The sequence below is a fragment of the Pecten maximus genome, chromosome 11 (genome assembly GCF_902652985.1).
Source record: "Pecten maximus chromosome 11, xPecMax1.1, whole genome shotgun sequence".
Taxonomy (NCBI): domain Eukaryota; kingdom Metazoa; phylum Mollusca; class Bivalvia; order Pectinida; family Pectinidae; genus Pecten; species Pecten maximus.
In genome coordinates, this window is record NC_047025.1 from 32,891,228 (window position 1) to 32,915,473 (window position 24,246).

The following is a 24,246-nucleotide window of genomic DNA, read 5'->3' on the forward strand; positions in this document are numbered from 1 at the left end:
TACCCCAGTGTACACCAGTAATACCCCACAGTGTACACCAGTAATACCTCACAGTGTACAGCAGTAATACCTCACACTATACACCAGTAATACCTCAGTGTACACTAGTAATACCTCAGTGTACACCAGTAATACCCAGAGTGTACACCAGTAATACCCCACAATATACACCAGTAACACCTCACAATGTACACCAGTAATAATCCAGTGTACACCAGTAATACCCACAGTGTATACCAGTAATACCTCACAGTGTACAACAGTAATACCCCAAAGTGAACACCAGTAATACCTCACAGTGTACACCAGTAATACACCACAGTGTACACCATTAATACCCCACAGTGTACACCAGTAATACCTCACAATGTACACCAGTAATAATCCAGTGTACACCAGTAATACCCACAGTGTATACCAGTAATACCTCACAGTGTACAACAGTAATACCCCAGTGTACACCAGTAATACCTCACATTATACACCAGTAATACCACAGTGTACACCATTAATACCCCACAGTGTACACCAGTAATACCCCACAGTGTACACCAGTAATACCCCACAGTATACACCAGTAATACCCCACAGTGTACACCAGTAATACCCCACAGTGTACACCAGTAATACCTCAGTGTACACCAGTAATACCCACAGTATACACCAGTAATACCTTACAGTGTACACCAGTAATACTTCAGTGTTCACTAGTAATACCCCAGTGTACACCAGTAATACCCAACAGTGTACACCAGTAATACTTCACAGTATACACCAGTAAAACCACACAGTGTACACCATTAATACCCCACAGTGTACACCAGTAATACCCCACAGCGTATACCAGCAATACCCCACAAGGTACGCCAGTAATACCCCATAAGGTACACCAGTATTACCCCATAATGTACACCAGTAGTACCCCACAGTGTACACCAGTAATACCCCACAGTGTACACCAGTAATACCTCATAAGGTACACCAGTAATACCCCACAGTGTACACCAGTGCTACCCCACAGTGTACACCAGTGCTATACCAGTGTACATTAGTAATACCCCACAAGTGTACACCAGTAATACCCCATAGTGTATATCAGTGATAACTCACAAGGTACACCAGTAATAACCCACAAGTGTACACCAGTAATACCCCACAGCGTATACCAGTAATACCCAGTGTACACCAGTAATACCTCAGTGTACACCAGTAATACCTCAGTGTACACCAGTAATACCTCAGTGTACACTAGTAATACCCCAGTGTACACCAGTAATACCTCACAGTGTACACCAGTAATACCCCACAGTGTACACCAGTAATACCTCACAGTATACACCAGTAATACCCCACAATGTACACCAGTAGTACCCCACAGTGTACACCAGTGCTACCCCTCAGTGTACACCAGTACTATCCCACAGTGTACATTAGTAATACCTCACAGTGTATATCAGTGATAACTCACAAGGTACACCAGTAATAACCCACAAGTGTACACCAGTAATACCCAGTGTATACCAGTAATACCTCACAGTGTACACCAGTAATACCTCAGTGTACACCAGTAATACCTCAGTGTACACTAGTAATACCCCACAGTGTACACCAGTAATACCTCACAGTGTACACCAGTAATACCTCAGTGTACACCAGTAATACCTCAGTGTACACCAGTAATACCTCAGTGTACACCAGTAATATCTCAGTGTACACCAGTAATACCCCACAGTGTACACCAGTAATACCCCAGTGTACACCAGTAATACCCCACAGAGTACACCAGTAATACCCCAGTGTACACCAGTAATACTCCAGTGTACACCAGTAATACCCCAGTGCACACCAGTAATACCCCTCAGTGTACACCAGTAATACCTCAGTGTACACCAGTAATACCTCAGTGTACACTAGTAATACCCCAGTGTACACCAGTAATACCTCACAGTGTACACCAGTAATACCCCACAGTGTACACCAGTAATACCTCACAATGTACACCAGTAGTACCCCACAGTGTACACCAGTGCTACCCCTCAGTGTACACCAGTACTATCCCACAGTGTACATTAGTAATACCTCACAGTGTATATCAGTGATAACTCACAAGGTACACCAGTAATAACCCACAAGTGTACACCAGTAATACCCAGTGTATACCAGTAATACCTCAGTGTACACCAGTAATACCTCAGTGTACACCAGTAATACCTCAGTGTACACTAGTAATACCCCACAGTGTACACCAGTAATACCTCACAGTGTACACCAGTAATACCTCAGTGTACACCAGTAATACCTCAGTGTACACCAGTAATACCTCAGTGTACACCAGTAATATCTCACAGTGTACACCAGTAATACCCCACAGTGTACACCAGTAATACCCCAGTGTACACCAGTAATACCCCACAGAGTACACCAGTAATACCCCAGTGTACACCAGTAATACTCCAGTGTACACCAGTAATACCCCAGTGCACACCAGTAATACCCCACAGTGTACACCAGTAATACCCCACAGAGTACACCAGTAATACCCCAGTGTACACCAGTAAATACCTCAGTGTACACCAGTAATACCCCAGTGTACACCAGTAATACCTCAGTGTACAACCAGTAATACCCCACAGTGTAACACCAGTAATACCTCAAGTGTACACCAGTAATACCACCCACAGTTGTACACCAGTAATACCCCACAGTGTAACAACCAGTAAATACCCCACAGTGTACACCAGTAATACCCCACAGAGTACACCAGTAATACCCCAGTGTACACCAGTAATACTCCAGTGTACACCAGTAATACCCCACAGTGTACACCAGTAATATCCCACAGTGTACACCAGTAATACCCCACAGTGTTCACCAGTAATACCCCGCAGTGTACACCAGTAATACCTCACAGTGTACACCAATGATACCCCACACAACCTCTGAGGAGATCACCAGATTATCAGCGAGGCACAGGAGTATCAGTGAGATGTAGAAGAGTGTTTTTTCAGTACAAAACAAATGTTGATGGAGACAGATCCACCCACAGTATGGGGTGAATTAATTGATCCAGCAGTGGTAATGAATACCACTCGTAGTTAACATTCTGGTACGTTTTTTTCAGTTTTCATGGTCAGCTTACTGTTGTACTAGGCTATCTTTACCGATTTATATTTACCCATTATAGACGTCTGAAATTAATGTTCTTTTTTTTTTTGATAATCATCCGAAATACGATGATGTCCTGAATTCCTTGAAAACGCTAGACGCTAGGACTTTCATTCTAACTAAAAGACGGCACAACACAATAATGTTCCGATATAGCACTGATAAAACCTCCGGATATAAAGGAAATCATAGGGCTGCGTAACGTCTTAGTTTTCGGTCAATCACTAGAATACTCTGATAAATTTAATCTAAGGTTTACAAGTAGTATACACTAACACAGTTAGGCGGAAATATACTTAATTTGTTTTAATAATTATAATAAACTCACAAATATAAGGTAAGTTATTCCATGAAAATAGACTGACAGGTCTAAGCTAACTATGCCCGCCCATCACTGATAGAGTTGTAATGTGTTTTAGTCCGCCGATGGTAAGTACATTACTGGTGTATCCTGTGACCCTGAATGTGGTTCACCAGACCTGGTCTGTATTAGCTATCCCGCTGTCGGGACCTCTACCCATCCATCCTTTCCAGGGGAGGGACAAGCCCTCCGGATCAGACACGAGCCCCAACAGTTTAGGTATAGGTCTGCATCCCCAGGGGGCCACGTTAATAGCATCGCAGGGGCGTGGCCTTGATTAGTAAACAGTATATGTGGACCGACTGGAATCACCTTCTCCTTTGTCACTCACAATCTAAGATGTTACAGCCGTTTTTAATTTTCACACAGTTATGTTTTAGATGAAGGTTCTAACCAGCCCAAAGCTTTGATAAAGCTGGTGCTAACTCCAAATAAAATCAGAACCAGCTCCACACGGTGCAAAGTGCTTGAGAAATGCCATGAACACTATATTTGAAATGGGATAAATAAATCATATCGCTGTGATTTTGTTATGCAATTTAGTATGATTGTTATAAATGAAACGGCATGTCTATTTAGGTGCACGTGAACAAATACGACTTTAACTTTATAAAGCTGAAGCAGGAAAAAAACAAGTATACCCGTTTCATGGATAAACCACATGATGTTTTACATTAGATATAAAGATTATATTTAGGTTCGTTAAGACACATCAAATTATTTGAGTTCTTCATATTGAAACCACATGATTAACACGATAGATATTGGAGGAGGATTAGTTGGAGAAAGCCTCTTTGTAAGTCTAATATATAACTGACATAAAAAAATTATATAGTGATATTAAAATCAATAGTGATATTAACTTGATTAATATATTTTCAAATCGGTTTATCATCCTTGTACTTTGGTGTTAGGACTGGAATATACTACATAGATTTAAAATAATAAGAGTAACTACTTTCATATATTAACCTTGAAAACGTACGATGTCGGATATTAAGAATATATTTCTACAAACTTATCAAACCCAGGTTAAGTTTTTTTTTTTCAGGCGATCACTTGATTAACTACAGTATATTTCTATATTAACCCCAGTGACCCGTCGTCCAGCCGCACCAAACAAAAGGTATAACTTCCGGCGAATTGAGACAGCAACAATGACAACTGATACTAAGGTCATTACCCCTGTCTAATGGAGGCGCTGGCAGTCCAAATCTTTGGGGTTTTAGCTTCATTGTTAGGGTGATTCGCTGCTGATTACAAAAACGTAAAAGCCAATGACTGAAAAGAGATTGTTACTAAGTATATTACTTTAAACAATGTAAACAACTGTCTGACAAACCAATCCCGTTCACTTACGAGAAAGAGCAATGGTGTCACAATCACAAGGTTTTAACCATTTTCTTTGTGATGGTGGATTTATCGCCCTGTGAACTGTCAGGGTCATTGTAAGGCGGGGTCTCCTTGTCGTAGTTAAACAACATTTGGGAGGCCCGTTGCATGCCATCTAGAGCAACAAGTCTTACCCAAGGACACAACCACGACAGCACAGACCGGCTCGCTTCTTTGTGATGTGACCACTCATTCTGTCAACTTGCTGCTTATCATATTGTTAACATAAGAAGCCATTGAAGGTAGCAGCATTTTCTGGACAGTAGCCGAATGGTTTACACCTATAGACCAATACACTACTAAACCAGAATCTTCTACGTGTTGACCAATGAAATACGTAAATCCAGTTTGATACGTAGAAGTTTCAGCCTACAAAGAACAAATTGTATGACCCTACCCGATAATCGACATCCTTCTTTGGTAGTTTATTGAGTACCCCTATTAAAAACTTATCTTTCTTTTTATTTCATCATCTCCCTTGCTGAAAAAGTCACCTTGTACAGACGTTTAAAGATGATTTCGGTCTAAACACTGATGATATTTTACACGGTATCTTAACTTTGAATTACAAGGTCGATGATAAGACCTAATGAATCACTTTACTATAATTTGTGGGGTTTTGGTTTATTTGCTTTACCGTCCTTTTAACAGTCGGGGTCATTTAAGGACGTGCCAGGTTTTGGAGGTGGAGGAAATCCGGAGTACACGGAGAAAAACCACCGGCCTACGGTCAGTACTAGGCAACTGTCCCACGTGGGTTTCGATCTCGATACCCAGAGGTGGAGGGACTAGTGATAAAGTGTCGGGACACCTTAACCACTCGGTCACCGCGGCCCCAAACATATATAAGATCCATCTTCTTTCGAGCATTAGTCACAATGCAATATCGGGTTCTGAAATCACGATTTAAATTTCCGGCATTGTCTTTGGAAGACAAAAACATCGCATCCCTCTCGCATATAAATCGACTTCACGTATCAGTTCCAACAGAGGTCTTCGTTTTTACGGTTTGTTTTGATCGTTGTGATAATCCTGGATGTTTCTGACACTCCAATCTAACACCTAGATTTTGCAGTTTTCCTCGAGTAGATAGAAAGAAACTGATATATGGGGTATCGGGCATCAAATCCACACACTTCCATGGATGGTTCCCTTGATTCTTCACCATCATGTTTAATCTAAAGCACCACAAATATCATAACAGCTTTAAGTCGGCCAGCATTACCCTATAAAGGTAATTCTTCAGATAGTCCAGTAGGATCAGTGTCGAGATCTTGCCCGAATTGTATATCCGATGGAAATGCTCGTCTTAAGTTGGTAATGCTCTTGAGCTGGGAAAATGTTTAAAACACATACGCTATCATGTCAGTATGTTCTACACACTTCTTAACGCTCGGGCATCAGCTTGTTATAAATTGATTGATTTTTGTCATTTACAGTTTAAAAATAGGGTGTAGTTTTAACAGGTTCTGATTATTGTATAAAACAAAACAGGACTTTCATTGCCCTGGGAGCCAGATAACGGCCCCATCTTAACCTTGTACAGATTCTGTCCGAGATAGGCACACACCAATAGGAAACCAAAGACACATGCCACCCCTCGAGTCAGTCAGTGCTGATAAACTTTTCTAATCCATTGGAACAGTCAGAGTGTGCTTTGAATAACCACCTAGCATATACAGTGTATTCAGTTGTTGTAGTTTAAAGACATTTATTTTCTTGGCATGGTTGATACAACACAAATGTGTCGCACGCATGGCGTCCTTAAATGACCCTGGCTGTTAATAGGAAATTATACAAAATAAACCAATGTGTCGCACGAACTTGACGTCCTTAAATGACCCTGGCTGTTAATAGGAAATTATACAAAATAAACCAAACTAAAATGATTCGTGTAGAGGACATGCAAATTCATAAAATTGATATTTAAACATTTTTGAGATTAGGAGTAAACAAGTTATTATAGCTCGACAGAATGATGAATTCTGTTGAGTCATAATGTATTGCTTAAAACCTGAAGAAAAACGAAAAGCCTTAATGATATTCGCAAGACTTTTCTCCTCCTCTGCCATTACCAAGCCCTATCACAAACTTGACCGAGCCCTTAATACATTGAATCCTGTCCCTATGTTTAAAGACCTTTGGAAAATATTTATTTCACAAAGTTGTTTAACGACAATGTTTAACAATGTTTTTCATAAACCTTGTGTTACGATAACTGTGTTACTAAGTTTGATAATAATCGGAAAATATTTGTGGGAGTTCAGCAGAAAGCGAACTTTTTCGTTAATCAAGGGGCCATAAATCAAACTTGGCCGAGCCCTTAAGCTTAACCTTGTTATTAAGTTTGATGAAAATCCATTAATATTTGTTGCAGTTATTGCACGGAAACAACGAGGGTGACAGACGGACAGAAGGATAGACGGACGGACGGACGGACTGACAAACCCAAATTAATATCACAGGAATAAAAAGTTTATTATTCGCTAAATTACAACATCATGCCATAACGATGTTTCCTTTGGTGATATTTTGTATGTCGCTAGGTTGTCCTGTCCTTCACTGTCCCAGAACAAAACATAAGTTAACCATGGCGTTTTCATGTTACCATATTACAATTCATTACTGGCAGCACTGTGAGTTTTGGGGTATAATTGTAAGAATGGGAGTTCCAGGCCTTGACCACTCGGGTTTGTATCTGGTTCTTATCGGATCTAACTATGGGGTGTAGAAGAGGGCCTGATTTATAGCTTGTTATCTTGGCTGGAGAAAAAACATCAAACTGAATGTGAAACTGATTGGTGTAATGGAAGTGGTCAATTTTTCTCTCATCACAGCTGGGTGTTGGCCAATAAATCGTGACCCCCATTAGAGAGGATACATAGGCCCCCACAGATACGGGGACCACACGGAATAATAGCCACAGATATATCCCAATTACAGATACAACTCAACGCCATATCCATGTAGGAGTATGGCCCACTTCAAAGATTATCGTGCAATTAGCAGACTGATAATTGCCAGTCCATGCAGGTGCCTGCCTCTGCTAATGAGGACGGAAGTCCATCTACGGACTTTTGACAAATGTGATGATATTATTCAAAGCTGGGTTGTCGTCAAGTTTAAATGGTTCCGCTAATAGATATATGTGCAAGTGGGAACTTCAATGAAATTTTACAAAAACACGTGCATCATTTATCTTAAATGGGTTTCCCTCCCATTTAATCCTGACTATATTTGCGACTTTGTTTGCTCCTGGTAATGTTGACATCGATCTCAAGATTATGAATCCAGAGTTGAAAAAAACGAACATTAAAGAAATCTATAAACATCCATAGCCAACCATAACGGTAATTACAAACACGTAGAAAGGGCGTTACACATTTTCTACCAAATAAGTTCGCAGTGATAGTTCATGTCCCTTTACACAAACCTGAACAGATACCTGTATATGAAACACCATAGCAGCATTAATTAGAGATTCTGAAGTTTACCTGGTCTTGTTCTCCTCCATACAAATCTTTGTTTCTGATTATAATCTGCCCTCGTTCATTGATTTGATGTTGTGATGTCGTTATTATGTCGGTATTCTCTGTTGTTTTTCCAGACACTGTTGACAATCCTGTCATGCAAACCAATGTAGGACAATGCTATGTCAGTGCATTTAATAATATACATTTCCCTTTTGTCATGTTTGCTGGTCAATTTTTAGAGGATGCAACTTGCAACAGAAATCAAAATCTATCAAAGTATCCACATACAGGCATTAAGTCAATACCAGGAACCAGGGAATGGCTTATGATCAACATAGCGGAACCCTCCATATTATTAAGCGACAGTCCATATGATCATTAAACAGTCTAAAAAGTAGAGTACAATTTATTCTAGAGTTGAAATTAAAGCTGACAGTAACTGAAGTATGTACACAGAAGACAGAATGACTTGTTTTTTGACACATCAAAGTTAATCATTTCCTATCGTTTATATATGATGTGGTTCTCAATGATTTACGAATTCTGGCGATTATATATATAAATAAAAGGAACAGAAATTATGATGAATTATTTCCCTGGATTAGTGATACTGAAACAGATTGGGAGAAAGATGAGCCCAGCCTTTTCGAGTATTTCTGTCTTTTCTACATAAACGAGGAAGATCAGATTCTCTCCAAAGCCTGAGAGATAGACAATGATACATATAAAAGCCGACATCTACAGTCTGCCTACAATTATCTACATATGAATCAGAGCCCAGGGAATCCAAGACCTCCACAAAAACAGCTACTGGAGATCCTCTCACAGAACGTAGAGACACCAGTAATACACATCCTCTCACAGAACATAGAGACACCAGTAATACACAAACAGTAAACAAAACAGAAAAACAGAAAATCTTACTGTACAAGAATTTGTGAAAAATTCATATCATGATCAGCTGCTAATATATATTCAAATCAATGATTGAGCTAAGAACTTATTCTTGATATTTAATAGTCAAAAGCTAGACCTGATACTAATGTCACGGTGCTGGGGAGTTCTAATTTTACAAATTTTCTTTTTAACACTGTCCTCGAACAGAGGTATTTAAATTTCATCATGACATTCAAGTCCTTAATATAGATACAAGTACAAGACCTAGTATCATACTACTGATGGTATGTGATTTGTTTTTATCGCCTTCACTACCATAGGAGCAGTATGTATGGTGGAATCTTGTGTATCTTATACAAGTTTACAGGAAAACATTGTTGAAATATGTTATAAATTACTATATAAGTTAAGGATAATTGGTAGCTTTAATAAAATGTTGCAATGAACAAGAGATCCCAGAGGGATCTTGGCGCCCACCATTGAATGATCTTCATAGGTTCCATGTCAGATTGATCTTTTCTCTACTTTTCCCTTCATTTTACTAATCTGTGCAAATTGAGACATCCATCCAGTACTTTTCAAACAAGGGAATCCTAGCTATATAAGAAATCTGAGATTGAATGATAATGGCTGTTTGTTTGCCAGGTTGTTTTCAGGACAGACTGGTCCAAAAATGCAATACAAGGGACCAAGGGGAACCTACTTATGAAATTTGAGAAAGATCCATTCAGTACTTTGAGAAATAGAGATAACAAACTTCAATTGTCAAAATTCAAGATGGCGGTCTGTCGGCCATATTGTTTTCCAATTGATCTCAAAATACAATAAGCATAATGAGGCACCAAGGGGAACCTCAAAATGAAATTTGAGAAAGATCCCTTCAGTATTTTATCAGAAATAGCGATAACAAACTTCAATTGTCAAAATCCAAGATGGCTGCCTGTCGGTCATGTTATTTTCAGATTGGTCTCAAAATGCAATATGCATAACTAGGCACCAAGGGAAACTTACATATGAAGTTTCAGAAAGATCCATTAAGTACTTTCTCAGAAATAGTGATAACAAACTTCAATTGTCAAAATCCAAGATGGCTGCCTGTCGGCCATGTTGTTTTCAGATTGGTCTCAAAACGCAATATGCATAACTAGGCACCAAGGGAAACCTACATATGAAATTTCAGAAAGATCCATTCAGTACTTTCTCAGAAATAGTGATAACAAACTTCAATTGTCAAAATCCAAGATGGCTGCCTGTCAGCCATGTTGTTTTCAGATTGGTCTCAAAACGCAATATGCATAACTAGGCACCAAGGGAAACCTACATATGAAATTTCAGAAAGATCCATTCAGTACTTTCTCAGAAATAGCGATAACAAACTTCAATTGTCAAAATCCAAGATGGCTGCCTGTCGGCCATGTTGTTTTCAGATTGGTCTCAAAACGCAATATGCATAACTAGGCACCAAGGGGAACCTGCATATGAAATTTGAGAAAGATCCCTTCAGTACTTTTTCAGAAATAGCGATAACAAACTTCAATTGTCAAAATCCAAGATGGCTGCCTGTCGGCCATGTTGTTTTCAGATTGGTCTCAAAACGCAATATGCATAACTAGGCACCAAGGGAAACCTACATATGAAATTTCAGAAAGATCCATTCAGTACTTTCTCAGAAATAGCGATAACAAACTTCAATTGTCAAATCCAAGATGGCTGCCTGTCGGCCATGTTGTTTTCAGATTGGTCTCAAAACGCAATATGCATAACTAGGCACCAAGGGGAACCTGCATATGAAATTTGAGAAAGATCCCTTCAGTACTTTCTCAGAAATAGCGATAACAAATTTCAATTGTCAAAATCCAAGATGGCTGCCTGTCGGCCATGTTGTTTTCAGATTGGTCTCAAAACGCAATATGCATAACTAGGCACCAAGGGAAACCTACATATGAAATTTAAGAAAGATCCATTCAGTGCTTTCTCAGAAATAGCGATAACAAACTTCAATTGTCAAAATCCAAGATGGCTGCCTGTCGGCCATGTTGTTTTCCAATTGGTCTCAAATCGCAATATGCATAACTAGGCACCAAGGGGAACCTGCATATGAAATTTGAGAAAGATCCCTTCAGTATTTTCTCAGAAATAGCGATAACAAACTTCAATTGTCAAAATCCAAGATGGCTGCCTGTCGGCCATGTTGTTTTCAGATTGGTCTCAAAACGCAATATGCATAACTAGGCACCAAGGGGAACCTACATATGAAATTTGAGAAAGATCCCTTCAGTACTTTCTGAGAAATAGCGATAACAAGAATTGTTTACGGACGGAGGGACGGACGGACGGACGGACGGAGGGACGGACGGAGGGACGGACGGACGACGGACCACGGACGCAGGGCGATTTGAACAGCCCACCATCTGATGATGGTGGGCTAAAAATCTAGGACAATGAAATCCATCAGTGAAACTCCATTCTGGAGACTAGGGTCAGATTCTTTACTTCTTTAACAATATTTTACATGCTTTTCCTGGCATGAGTTATTTCGACAATTATTTATCACTATACAGTAATGAATATAAAGTCACAATATCAAAGTATCAAACATGAGCCAACTCTAGAGCTAGATGCACTCTAGCCATTTGTGATTCAGTTTTGGCATGTATTGTTAGAAAATTAAGTGAATTGCACCACATAGCCCTTACGATATCGAATGAATGCCAGGAGATGCCCCAGCCATACCGCACCTCGTAGGAACAGCTAGCTTCCTATGACAACACAGATCCATCATCTACCTGTGTGATGTTAAGGAGAACTCTCAAGTGTGAATAACTTTGTTGCAGCTTCTGTAGCCACGGAGGAAATGCCACTTAAATGAAATCACAAAGAATAAATTAGTCAGCATAGGGTAATGTATAAGACAATGCATTTCATATCATGCTAGGACTGATGAAAAAAGTCTTTAACATACAGTCCACTTCATGCTTTACACAATATGCAAACCAACAGCATAACAAAAGACAATATAGGTCTAAAACAATTCTCAATCATTACATGTTCTATAGCAACAAGGTGTATCTTCCCTTCCCTACTTGTATGTGTAGGGAAAAAGAATAGTAATTGCTGTACCCATTGCAAGATGATTTGTACAGGATGACTCAATTATGGATATGACTTCTGTTTCATTATATAAGAATTTCTTTTCTTCTTCGTGTCTCCCTTGACACCGCCTCACTTTGAGAATGTCACATGACCTGACATGATCTAGATTATAAGTGCCGGTGCAGGGCTCAACCTGGACCCAAAAATCATTGGGCATTTTGACAAGATTTCAGAAATCGTATGGGCCAAAACATAGATAATTGAAGAAATTTGTGAGTTTTGGTGGGCCATTTTGGAAAATATGGGGCAAATGGCCCCATGGCCCCCTGCCAGTGTCATCGAGGAAACAGAAGACACTTACCCTTCCTGAACATCTGGTCCTGTTTTCCTAAGACATTTTCTGAGTTTTGAGTTAAGGGTATGGTTTGGTTTACATGTTGGTATTATCATTTCTCTTTGTGTATGCTCCCTGTTATTATACACTTCCAAGTTAACTTCAGGCACATAGGTTAGTATACAGACACAATTCTTTTTTACGTTTGTTCTGTTATTTATAAACTACACAGTTAACTTCATGCACACAGGTTTATATACAGACTTTACTACAAAAACACATTAGCACAGGTTTCACGTGATTAATTTATGACAGGTACTACAAGTTTAAGTGAAGTCAACAGGAAATCTCTATTCTACAGCAGGTTGTAATGGGGGACCTTAACACATAACATACCATCTCCACTCAGGTAGGCTGGCCTGTAGCTAGGGGTTTCTGAGTAAATCACACAGGGAAATGTGGAGATAGATAGGTGTATGCTCGTCCACCTGTAGTGCGCACTATGGTACATGTAACTCTGCAGCATACACTGTCATACTATATATCTGAGTTTCAATACATACATGTACACACGTTTTTTATAATCACATAAATAATGGTACTTCATAAATGCCACTCTCTTTTTAACTTCAATTAGTGTTCTAGCTAGAGTTATCATCTCTCTGGTAAGTATACAGCTTACATAATGTACATTCCCCACCCACACCCTCATCATCTTGTACGGTAAACACACATATTCATATGTATTGTTTTTCAACACATAATATTGAAAAATGTTATTTTAAACTGGATTGACCATTCTGATTTAGTCATTTGTCCTTTTAAAATTCTAAGAGCAACATAAACCTATTAACATAATTCTATAGTATGTAAAGAAAAGGTTACACATGTTGAACAATACATAACATATGTACAACATTTATATAGCTATCTATCTGATTTGCAAAATTACTCTTAATGCGAATTACAATACATAATATAATGATAATGATACATTTGATTTCATGTGTGACAAAATGTACAGAATATATAAAACAAATATCAACTTGAGCAATCAGATGATACACATGTTCAGGACGTCTGCGAAAGACTTTTAAAAGGAGACATCAACAAGTGATTTTTAACCCCCTTCCTGAATTTGGCCAGGGTTTTTGACTTCCTGGTAACAGATGGTAGGTTATTCCACAAATTGACTGCTACATTTCCAAAGCACTGCTTACCATAAGTCACAGCACAAGAGTTTTAAACACATACAAGGATTTTTTCTCTGATCGTAGTCATCGTGACGACTGGTAGAAAATAACAATTTCCTGTAAATTTTCTGGAGCTGTTTCATTTATTGTCTTGTATGTGAACATCAAAACCTTGCACTGTGACCTGAAATGCACAGGTAGTCAATGTAGTGGCTACATCACTGGTATGATGTGCTCCCTCTTTCCTCTAACCAGGAATGCTGCAGTGACCTGGACCCTCTGCAGGCAACTAATCGGCATAACAGAACACCAAAGAGCAAAACATTACCATAGTCTAATCGACAAGTAAAAAGTGAATGTACCAATGTCTTGCATGCGTGTATGAACAATATATGAGAGAATCAGATGATGTATTGTTCAAACTTCTTAATAAGTTTCCCCAAAGCTATGAGAGTTCCACCTTTCTCATCAATTTATAGCTTTAGCTTAACTCTCCACCTTTCTCATCAATTTATAGTTTTAGCTTATGGTTAAGTTAAAGGTGAGAATTGCTTTATCATTTTCAATCCCATCATTTTTAGCCCACCATCATCAGATGGTGGGCTATTCAAATCGCCCTGCGTCCGTGGTCCGTCGTCCGTCCCTCCGTCCGTCCGTCCGTCGGTCCGTCCGTCCGTCCGTCCGTCCGTAAACAATTCTTGTTATCGCTAATCCTCAGAAACTACTGTAGGGATCTTTCTCAAATTTCATATGTGGGTTCCCCTTGGTGCCTAGTTATGCATATTGCATTTTGAGACCAATCGGAAAACAACATGGCCGACAGGCAGCCATCTTGGATTTTGACAATTGAAGTTTGTTATCGCTATTTCTGAGAAAGTACTGAAGGGATCTTTCTCAAATTTCATATGTAGGCTCCCCTTGGTGCCTAGTTATGCATATTGCATTTTGAGACCAATCGGAAAACAACATGGCCAACAGGCAGCCATCTTGGATTTTGACAATTGAAGTTTGTTATCGCTATTTCTGAGAAAGTACTGAAGGGATCTTTCTCAAATTTAATATGTAGGCTCCCCTTGGTGCCTAGTTATGCATATTGCATTTTGAGCCCAATCGGAAAACAACATGGCCGACAGGCAGCCATCTTGGATTTTGATAATTGAAGTTTGTTATCGCTATTTCTGAGAAAGTACTGAAGGGATCTTTCTCAAATTTCATATGTAGGTTTCCCTTGGTGCCTTGTTATGCATATTACATTTTGAGACCAATCGGAAAACAACATGGCCGACAGGCAGCCATCTTGGATTTTGACAATTGAAGTTTGTTATCGCTATTTCTGAGAAAGTACTCAAGGGATCTTTCTCAAATTTCATATGTAGATTCCCCTTGGTGCCTAGTTATGCATATTGCATTTTGAGACAATCGGAAAACAACATGGCCGACAGGCAGCCATCTTGGATTTTGACAATTGAAACTTATTATCGCTATTTCTAAGAAAGTGCTGAAGGGATCTTTCTCAAATTTCATATGTAGGTTCCCCTCGGTGCCTAGTTATGCATATTGCATTTTGAGACCAATCGGAAAACAACATGGCCAACAGGCAGCCATCTTGGATTTTGACAATTGAAGTTTGTTATCGCTATTTCTGAGAAAGTACTGAAAGGATCTTTCTCAAATTTCATATGTAGATTCCCCTTGGTGCCTAGTTATGTATATTGCATTTTGAGACAATCGGAAAACAACATGGCCAACAGGCAGCCATCTTGGATTTTGACAATTGAAACTTATTATCGCTATTTCTAAGAAAGTGCTGAAGGGATCTTTCTCAAATTTACATATCTAGGTTCCCCTCGGTGCCTAGTTATGCATATTGCATTTTGAGACCAATCGGAAAACAACATGGCCGACAGGCAGCCATCTTGGATTTTGACAATTGAAGTTTGTTATCGCTATTTCTGAGAAAGTACTGAAGGGATCTTTCTCAAACATTTTTGTAAGTTCCCCTTGGTCTGTAGTTCTGCATATTGCATCTTGGGACCAATAGGAAAACAACATGGCCGACAGGCAGCCATCTTGGATTTTGACAATTGAAGTTTGTTATCGCTATTTATCAGAAATTGCTGAAGGGATCTTTCTGAAATTTCATTTGTAGGTTGCCCTCTGTGCCTAATTATGCATATTGGATTTTGAGACCAGTCAGAAAACAACCTGCCCAACAGGCAGCCATCTTGTATTTTGACAATTGAAGTTTGTTATCGCTATTTTACAGAAGGTACTGAAGGGATCTTTCTCAAATTTCATATGTAGGTTCCCCTTGGTCCCTGGTGTTGCATTTTGGGACCAATCCGAAAACAACAGACAGCCATTATCGCTAAATCTTAAATTTTATATATAGGTTCCCCTTGTTTGAAAAGTACTAGAGGGCTGTTTCTGAATTTACACAGATTAGTAAGACTTAGAGGAAGGGAAAAGTAGAGAAAAGATCAATCTGACATGGAACCCATAAAGATCATTCAATGGTGGGCGCCAAGATCCCTCTGGGATCTCTTGTTTATTTCCAGAAGTAAAAAATCACTCCTGCAGTTATAGAAATGAAGGAATTAGGTTATATTCTTTGGGGAATTGTTGTGCTGGTACAGAAATGGAGGCCAGCTCATTCAAATATCATCTGGTTAGTGTTTATTCTATCATAGTCTATCAGGCCTTGTTATCTGGTTTTGCACACACAATTACCTCCCCTGACAGCACTCTTCCGATATTTACATTTCACAGGTAGGACAAACCCCATGAAGTCCCGTTTGATGGACGCCTGATGTATATTCCATTGCACCAGATCAAAGGCCATCTGCTGGGATATCAGGGGTGATTCACTCTCACACACGGCAAAAAAACAGCCAATGAATGCTGTTCAAATAACGATCTGTGATCCCTATCTCTATTCCTGTAAAATCAGACCTTATTCATATCAGTTTTACTTCTGATAGGAAAAAACCAGAAAATCAAAACATATATTTAGTATAACTATGATACAATATTTGGCATTACTACGTATACATATCACCAATCTTGCCATTTATCCAATAAATGTTTCATTTGACATACTAAGTAGGGCATACTTTATCTTATATTATCTTAATGACAAGTAAAAAAAGATTTTAAGCTGAAATTATTTATCATTTTGTGCAAAAGTATGATAAAGAGATGTTTTATAAATGACCTATTTTAAGGCAGAAACATGCATATATTTTTGCCCTTGTGAAAGGTTTATGATTTCTGACAGAAAAGTAAATGATAACGAATATACAGATATGTAACAACTGTCAGTGACACTCTACTATTGCAAACAAATTAAAACACCACTTGATCTTTGATTTTACACAAGAAATGAAAAATGTATACAATTGTGTTTAAACATCAATAGGCCTATTTATTGTTGTGATTGATCTTTCATTAAATCGACAGTTCAATTGAGAATGTTCTGCATCATTCACTATATATACATGAAGATTGTACCAACGGTGGACTTGATAAATCAAAACAACATAAATTCATTGCTTTATAGCAGTTAAAGCCTGGAAACCGTTGAAGAATGTGTTTTTATATTACAACAACCACCAAGCTGATGGTTTTTACACACACTTTTCCTAGATTATCTTAAAATTCTCTCTATTTTTCTTTTCACCCTCATTACCAAGTACTTTTTAATGCATAACAAAAGGCCAAGAGGACCTGTATCGCTCACCTGGTTGATTTGTTGATGTTTAACAATGCTATATATGGTTATGGGGTGAGGATCTCAACTGCTTCAGTTATAGCCAAGAAAGTAAGTCCCTTGGGGTGGGGAAAGACCTCTGGGCCTATTTTTACATCAGGATTGTGTCTATCTCTTGATGCCCAGCAATTCTATACTGTATATGGTTATGGAGCGTGGATATGAACGGTTTCAAAGACATAACAAAGAAACTAAGTCCCTAGGGGTGGGGAAAGACCCCAGGTCCCCTTTTTTACAATGTGGTTGTGTTTATCACTTTGATGCACAACAAATGCTATATATGGTTATTGGGTGGGGAACTCAACAATATCAAATATATAACAATGAAACAGAGTCCCTATAGGTGGGGGAAAAACCAAGGGCCTATATATAGCTAACTTCACAACATAAAAGTGTTTATCTTTTCATGCCTAACATTGCTATATATGGTTATGGGGTTGGAATCTAAACAGTTTCAAAAATATAAGAAGCCATTTATAGCAATATAGCCAAATTGCTCCCTTTTGCCCCACCTCTTGGGCCCCAGGGGGTCAGCCTCATCATTTATGCATTATAATTCCAGTCACCTAGAGTTGCTGCCAGTGTAATACAAATTTCATATATTGCTAAGGTTCAGAGAAAATGTTATAAATATGAATATTGCCAAATGGACCCCTTTTGGCCCAACCCTTCAAGTCCCTGGTGGGTCAGCCCCGGCATCATTTGTATAAATTATCACAGCCATCTATAGGGATGTTACTACTAGAATATTAATGTCACATCTTGCTTATAATTAGTCATTAGAGAAGTCATTAATATCAATATTTCCAAATGGACCACTTTTGGCTCCTAGGGTGTCTGTCCCATCATTAGTACACATTTGAATCCCAGTCACCTAGGGATACTCCTACCAAATTTGGTTAAATTCTGATTAGTGGTTAAGAAGAAGTCAATTGCTGACTGACGGATGCTGGACGCCATGGCACAAGGTTTTTATTTACCATGAATGGGGTTAGCAATTCATGGCAAATATCTGTTAAAGTACACAAACATAAAAACCCCACTATTTTGTTATGTTTTACCTCAATGGGAGTTGCAACGGAGAGAGAACATCCATTCTCGTGTGAAAGTGTCAGACAGTTAGTGGCATGGTCTTAGCAATCATCACAACAACAACACAAACAATAGTTTCATCAACAACATTTATTATGTGAGATTTTTGAAGTGATTTTTATGTTTTTGAACATTTAGGAGACAGTAACAACATTGGATTTATGTACATATAACATTGATCGTGTTTATTTAAAAGCTTGTTTTATTTTGTGTAACATCCTAGTATTTAAGAGTATTTAAAAGAACACAAGAAACTAGAGCTGTCACCGAGGGGGTGACAAATATACCCCCCGCTTTTCCATGATTGGTTTGGATACTTTGTGAAGCTGCCTATTTATGGTACTAAAACCAAATCAAACATGTTCTATGTTTAGGCAAGAACTAAGTGAACGCATAGCCGAACAAAATTTTGCTCCTTTTTAAAGAAAAAGGGGCATAACTCTATTAGAACAGGTAATTCGGCAAAATGTTTGCATAGAGTAAGCCTCATAGGGTCCTCTAACTACATACCAGTAAAATCCATTGAAAACAAAGCAAATGCATAGCTGGACAAGCTAGTAACCATTTTTTACATAAAGGGGCATAACTCTGTAAAAGTTTTTTTTCAGAAGAAGGCTTTACTGAAGACACAACTTCATGCCATCCTTCAACTTTGTATAAAGTTTCAAGAAAATCCATCAAAAAATAAGTGAATGCATAGCCGGACAAAATTATGACATATTTTGTATAAAAAAGGACCATAACTCTGTTAAAAATGGCTAAAGTGGCATAATTTGTTTAAAAGGACTACTTGGGGAAAATCACAACACCATATGGTCTTTTAACTGTACACCAATTTTGTGAAAACTGAGGAAATGCATAACTGGACAAAATTATAACCATTTTTCAAATAAAAGGGCATAACTATGTAAAAAGCATTTTTTCAGAAAAAGCATTTACTGGAGGCACAAGTGCATGCAGTCCTTCAACTGTGTAAAAAGTTTTAAGAAAATCCATTGAAAACAAAGCAAATGCATAGCCAGACAAGCTAGTAACCATTTTTTTACATAAAGGGACATAACTCTGTAAAAAGAGTTTTTTCGGAAGAAGCTGTTACTGGAGACACAACTTCATGCCATCCTTCAACTCTGTATAAAGTTTCAAGAAAATCCATCAAAAACCAAGTGAATGCATAGCCGGACAAAATTATGACACATTTTGTATAAAAAAGGGGCATAACTCTGTTTAAAAGGGCTAAATCGCAAAATCACTGCAGAGGACACAAGTTCATATGGTCTTCTAACTATATACCACATTTGAATTAAATCCATAAAGAAATGAGCGAATGCATAGCCGGACAAATTTTGTGACAGACGGACGGACGGACAAGGTGATTCCAGTATACCCCCCCTTACAAGATCTGACGGCTTGACGGCGGAGAGTACTACCAGTTGTAACGCGTTCTCCAACATTACTACACACTGTGATGAGGCTAATGTTGTTATAAAAATGAATACATTACATTTTTTTACCAATGCTTTTGAGCGTACTGAATGTAAATACAAAACAAACTTACCCCTGCATGGCAGTCTACAGAGGTCTTAGAACCAAGGTTAACTATTCTTCCATCAGCGTAGTACATCAGATTCTTCCCCAAGTGTCCAGGTTCACCACCTACAGAACACAATGACAGGTTATAATACAATAGGATTTCTACACCTACAGAACACAATGGCAGGTTATAATACAATGACATTTCTACACCTACAGAACAATGACAGGTTATAATACAATAACATTTCTACACCTACAGAACACAATGACAGATTATAATATACAATGACATTTCTACACCTACAGAACACAATGACAGATTATAATATATATACAATGACATTTCTACAACTACAGAACACAATGACAGGTTATAATACAATGACATTTCTACACCTACAGAACACAATGACAGGTTATAATACTGTAAAGCCCTAGTCACACTGTGCCAGAATTGACCACAGTGTATCATGGATGTCCACCGTTTTCCGTGGTAAACTGTACCGTATCGTACTCAGTTTTGGTGCAAAAACAGTTGTTGACAATATTACTATGATACAGGTACATCTCACTTATACACGGTTTCAATATGACTGTATTAGGGCCAATGCTGGTAACATTAGAGTAACCACTATGAATCACTTCGCATCAGTATGGAGGGCTATAGGGTACATCACGTTAGCAGAACAGTGTCGCTACGGTATTATGATGGTTTGCTGCGGTATACTACGGTTTGCACCGGTCCCAGTATGGCATAACGGTTGTGTACGGTGGTACAGCCGTGCTTCACTGTAGAGCTTCCGTGATTCTCCGTGGCCCCTGAGAACACTAGGGCTATTCCCAGTTGGCTATGGATCTGTGTACGGTGGTTCTACGGTGCCACTATGGTGCCATTACGTTGTCTATACATTATACTAAGATTTGACAACGATTTGCCACTGAAGTTTAATGCAGAAATATACTATTGTAGCGAGCTATGGTCCAGCACGGATCAACATAGATTGACCATGTTTGTGTATGGAGTCGCTACGGACCACATTGTTTTATCCTATTTGCACTAAACCTACACAGTGTGACATAGGGCTTAACATTTCTACATCCGCACCAGCGAAAGACAGCATGGCTTCCAATGTCCTCATTCCTACTTGACTTTTGAGTAACTACTTCAATATTCCTTGTTAGAGACATGATGAGTAAAAGTAATAGGATATATGTAATTTTGTTTATTATGGTTGTTTATATTAATGATTCACATATCTGTTGATGAAATAAGTAAATGAATGCCTACAAACTTACAGACATATCTGTGAAGTTTCATCAAAATCTGTCAGTAAATCAGGAGTTAATGCATTTGGCTAAAAATCAAAACCTGTTGAAAGTTGGGTGCAATTTAATTCAATTTTCTAATTTAGCTGAAAATATTAATGTTTGACTACCATAAAAACTTTCCTGCAAAGTATCAGTATCCAATGAACCAGATGAGAAACTTGAAGCTTTCGAGCCAAATAAGTGATGGATGGAAAAATGGGTGAACAAAGAATGAAGACTGATCTCTATACCTCTGACAAGTTTTTTGGGACATAAATATCTACATTTTGTAATCTGAGAAATGCTTGACAACCATAAACCCTAATGTTACATACAACAATGATGACTTAACCTCCCACACAGGTTGTTTGAATGACAGTTTTAACACAGGTGGTAAGAGTTGTAACTATAAGCTGTCCAATACACACCAGATGTGTGATTAATTAAACACTTAGATCTATACATCACATGTAAATCCTTTATTATGAAAACTACAGAACTTTCCCCTTTGGCTGGAGTCTTTGATCTTAATACTGTTTGTTTAGATATGAAGTGTACTGACCAAGTAATAAACAAACTATAAAACATACCAGGTCCTCACAGCACTTTATACATATGAAATCATAGTCGGTCACTGACTCATCTCAGTCATACATCAAATTAACGAAACAAGATGATGGAGCTTTCACAAAGTACATTCAATTATAAACCTCAGGAAATATCTTTTTCTATTACTAGACCAATGGCAAATGTCGTAAGTGACATATGAACATTCCTCAAATTTGATTTGTTTGATTTCAATTTGTTAATGTACTGATAATCTGAGGACAATACTTGACCGGCAATAGGCCCCCTAGTAGGAAAGAAGCATCTGAGAGTACTGCTAAAGCAAAACATGTCTCCTACTGACACCCCCCCTAAAAATAGTAACAGTGACCTTGACACAAAAACTATGGAACTCAAACTAGATCTGTAGCTACTCATACTGAGGTTACATACCAACTTTCACCACTCACCTTGAAGCATGGCTGAGAAAAGTGGGGAAAACTGAGTGGACGGACTGACAGATGGACAGACTGATGGATGGACAGACTGACAGATGGACAGACTGATGGATGGGAAGAAACCTATAGTCCCCATGGTTTTCACCAGTAGGGAACAAAAAAATGGATCTTAAATGGAGGGGGCTTATTGCCAAATGTAGGCCTGGTTCCAAAACAGGTTTCATACCAACTCAGTTTTGGCAAATGAAAAATACCTAAAATAGGATAGGCTATTGTTAAACATTTAGACTTATTGTTAAGCTATGTGACCCTTTAAAAAGTGTGTTAGAATTTGGTTTATTTGTTTGTATTATAGGAATTCGTAGTTGAAATCACTGGTATTTTTCGTGATTCATTTTACCATTTCATTTAGAAAAGATGAGTGCATAAGGAGACATTTGTTGTATTTCAACAAGAGCACAACAAACAGATTTATATTATGGCCTTCTAACCCTATCCAATGATTCTTTTGGACTTGGAAAATGGGTAAAAAATATTAAAAACATTTTTTAAATAGAAACCATTTCCAGAACTTCAATCCATATTGTCCAAAACACATCCAAAATTTCGAACAAGAGATCCCAGAGGAATCTTGGTGACAACCAATGAATTGAATGGTTCTATGTCAGACTGATTTTCTCCCCTCTTTTCTCTTCTTTCTTCTTTTCCTCTCATTATTCTGATAACAAGAACAAGTGAAACCTACATGTGAAGTTTGGAAACATCCCTCCAGTTCTTTTAAAGAAATACCGATAACAAACTTCAAATTTCAAAATCCAAGATGGCCTCCTGTCAGCCATTTTGATTTTCTGATCAAAAATCTAAACTGAATTGGCACAACTACCAGGGACCAAGTGGAACCTTCACATGAAGTTTGAAAACTATCTAGCACTATTAAAGAAATAGTGGTAACAAGGATTTTTTACGGACAGATGGATCACAGACGCAGGCCGATTTGAATAGGAATAGCTAACCATCTGATGATAGTGGGCTAAAAATTGAAATTATTTTCCAAAATATACTGTTAGCAATATTGTAAATGATGAAATAATTCTTGGAGATTAAAAATTTGATATCAGGATACAGGCAGCACTAAGCAGTGTGAGAACTATGAGAGAACATTGGTTTAGTTGGGAGAACACCTGTAGCTCACCTGGCTCCACCCCAAACCAATGGTACAGGTGGCGAGATGGGGCAATTAAGGTATGTGTGGATAGTACACAAGTCAGAATAAAAAACAGGAATTTATTGATAGCAATACAAGTGACATGTGGGTGTGTGTTACACTTATATTTGTACTGTAAGTTAAAAACAGTTCCCAGTGTAGAAATAGCTGCCAACTCCATATAACTGCCATTGGTGTCAGTAACCATAAGCTCCACCATCCCCAGTGACATACACTCTCATAGCCACACTATCTCTGAGGTACAGACAATAGCCAACATAACTTGCTGTATCAGTGTGTACATTTCATATACTACATCAGTTGACATCATGTAAGTGTAACTTAGTAACCTTGACCTTGAATGGAGGCCAACAGTTGACAACCCTTGAAAAAACTCTGAGTGATATTGAATGTTGATCGACTATCAA

At 38.4% G+C, this 24,246-nt stretch overlaps 1 protein-coding gene across 1 annotated transcript in view; it reads right to left on the reverse strand.

Annotated features, from left to right (window-relative positions):
- The window catches only part of LOC117337557 (5-oxoprolinase-like), a 93,732-nt gene that overhangs the window by 18,463 nt on the left and 51,023 nt on the right, over window positions 1-24,246 (reverse strand). Inside the window, exon 34 of the mRNA XM_033898588.1 lies at window positions 20,325-20,422. Coding sequence (XP_033754479.1) covers window positions 20,325-20,422 — 98 coding nt within the window. The remainder of the gene's footprint in view (window positions 1-20,324; window positions 20,423-24,246) is intronic.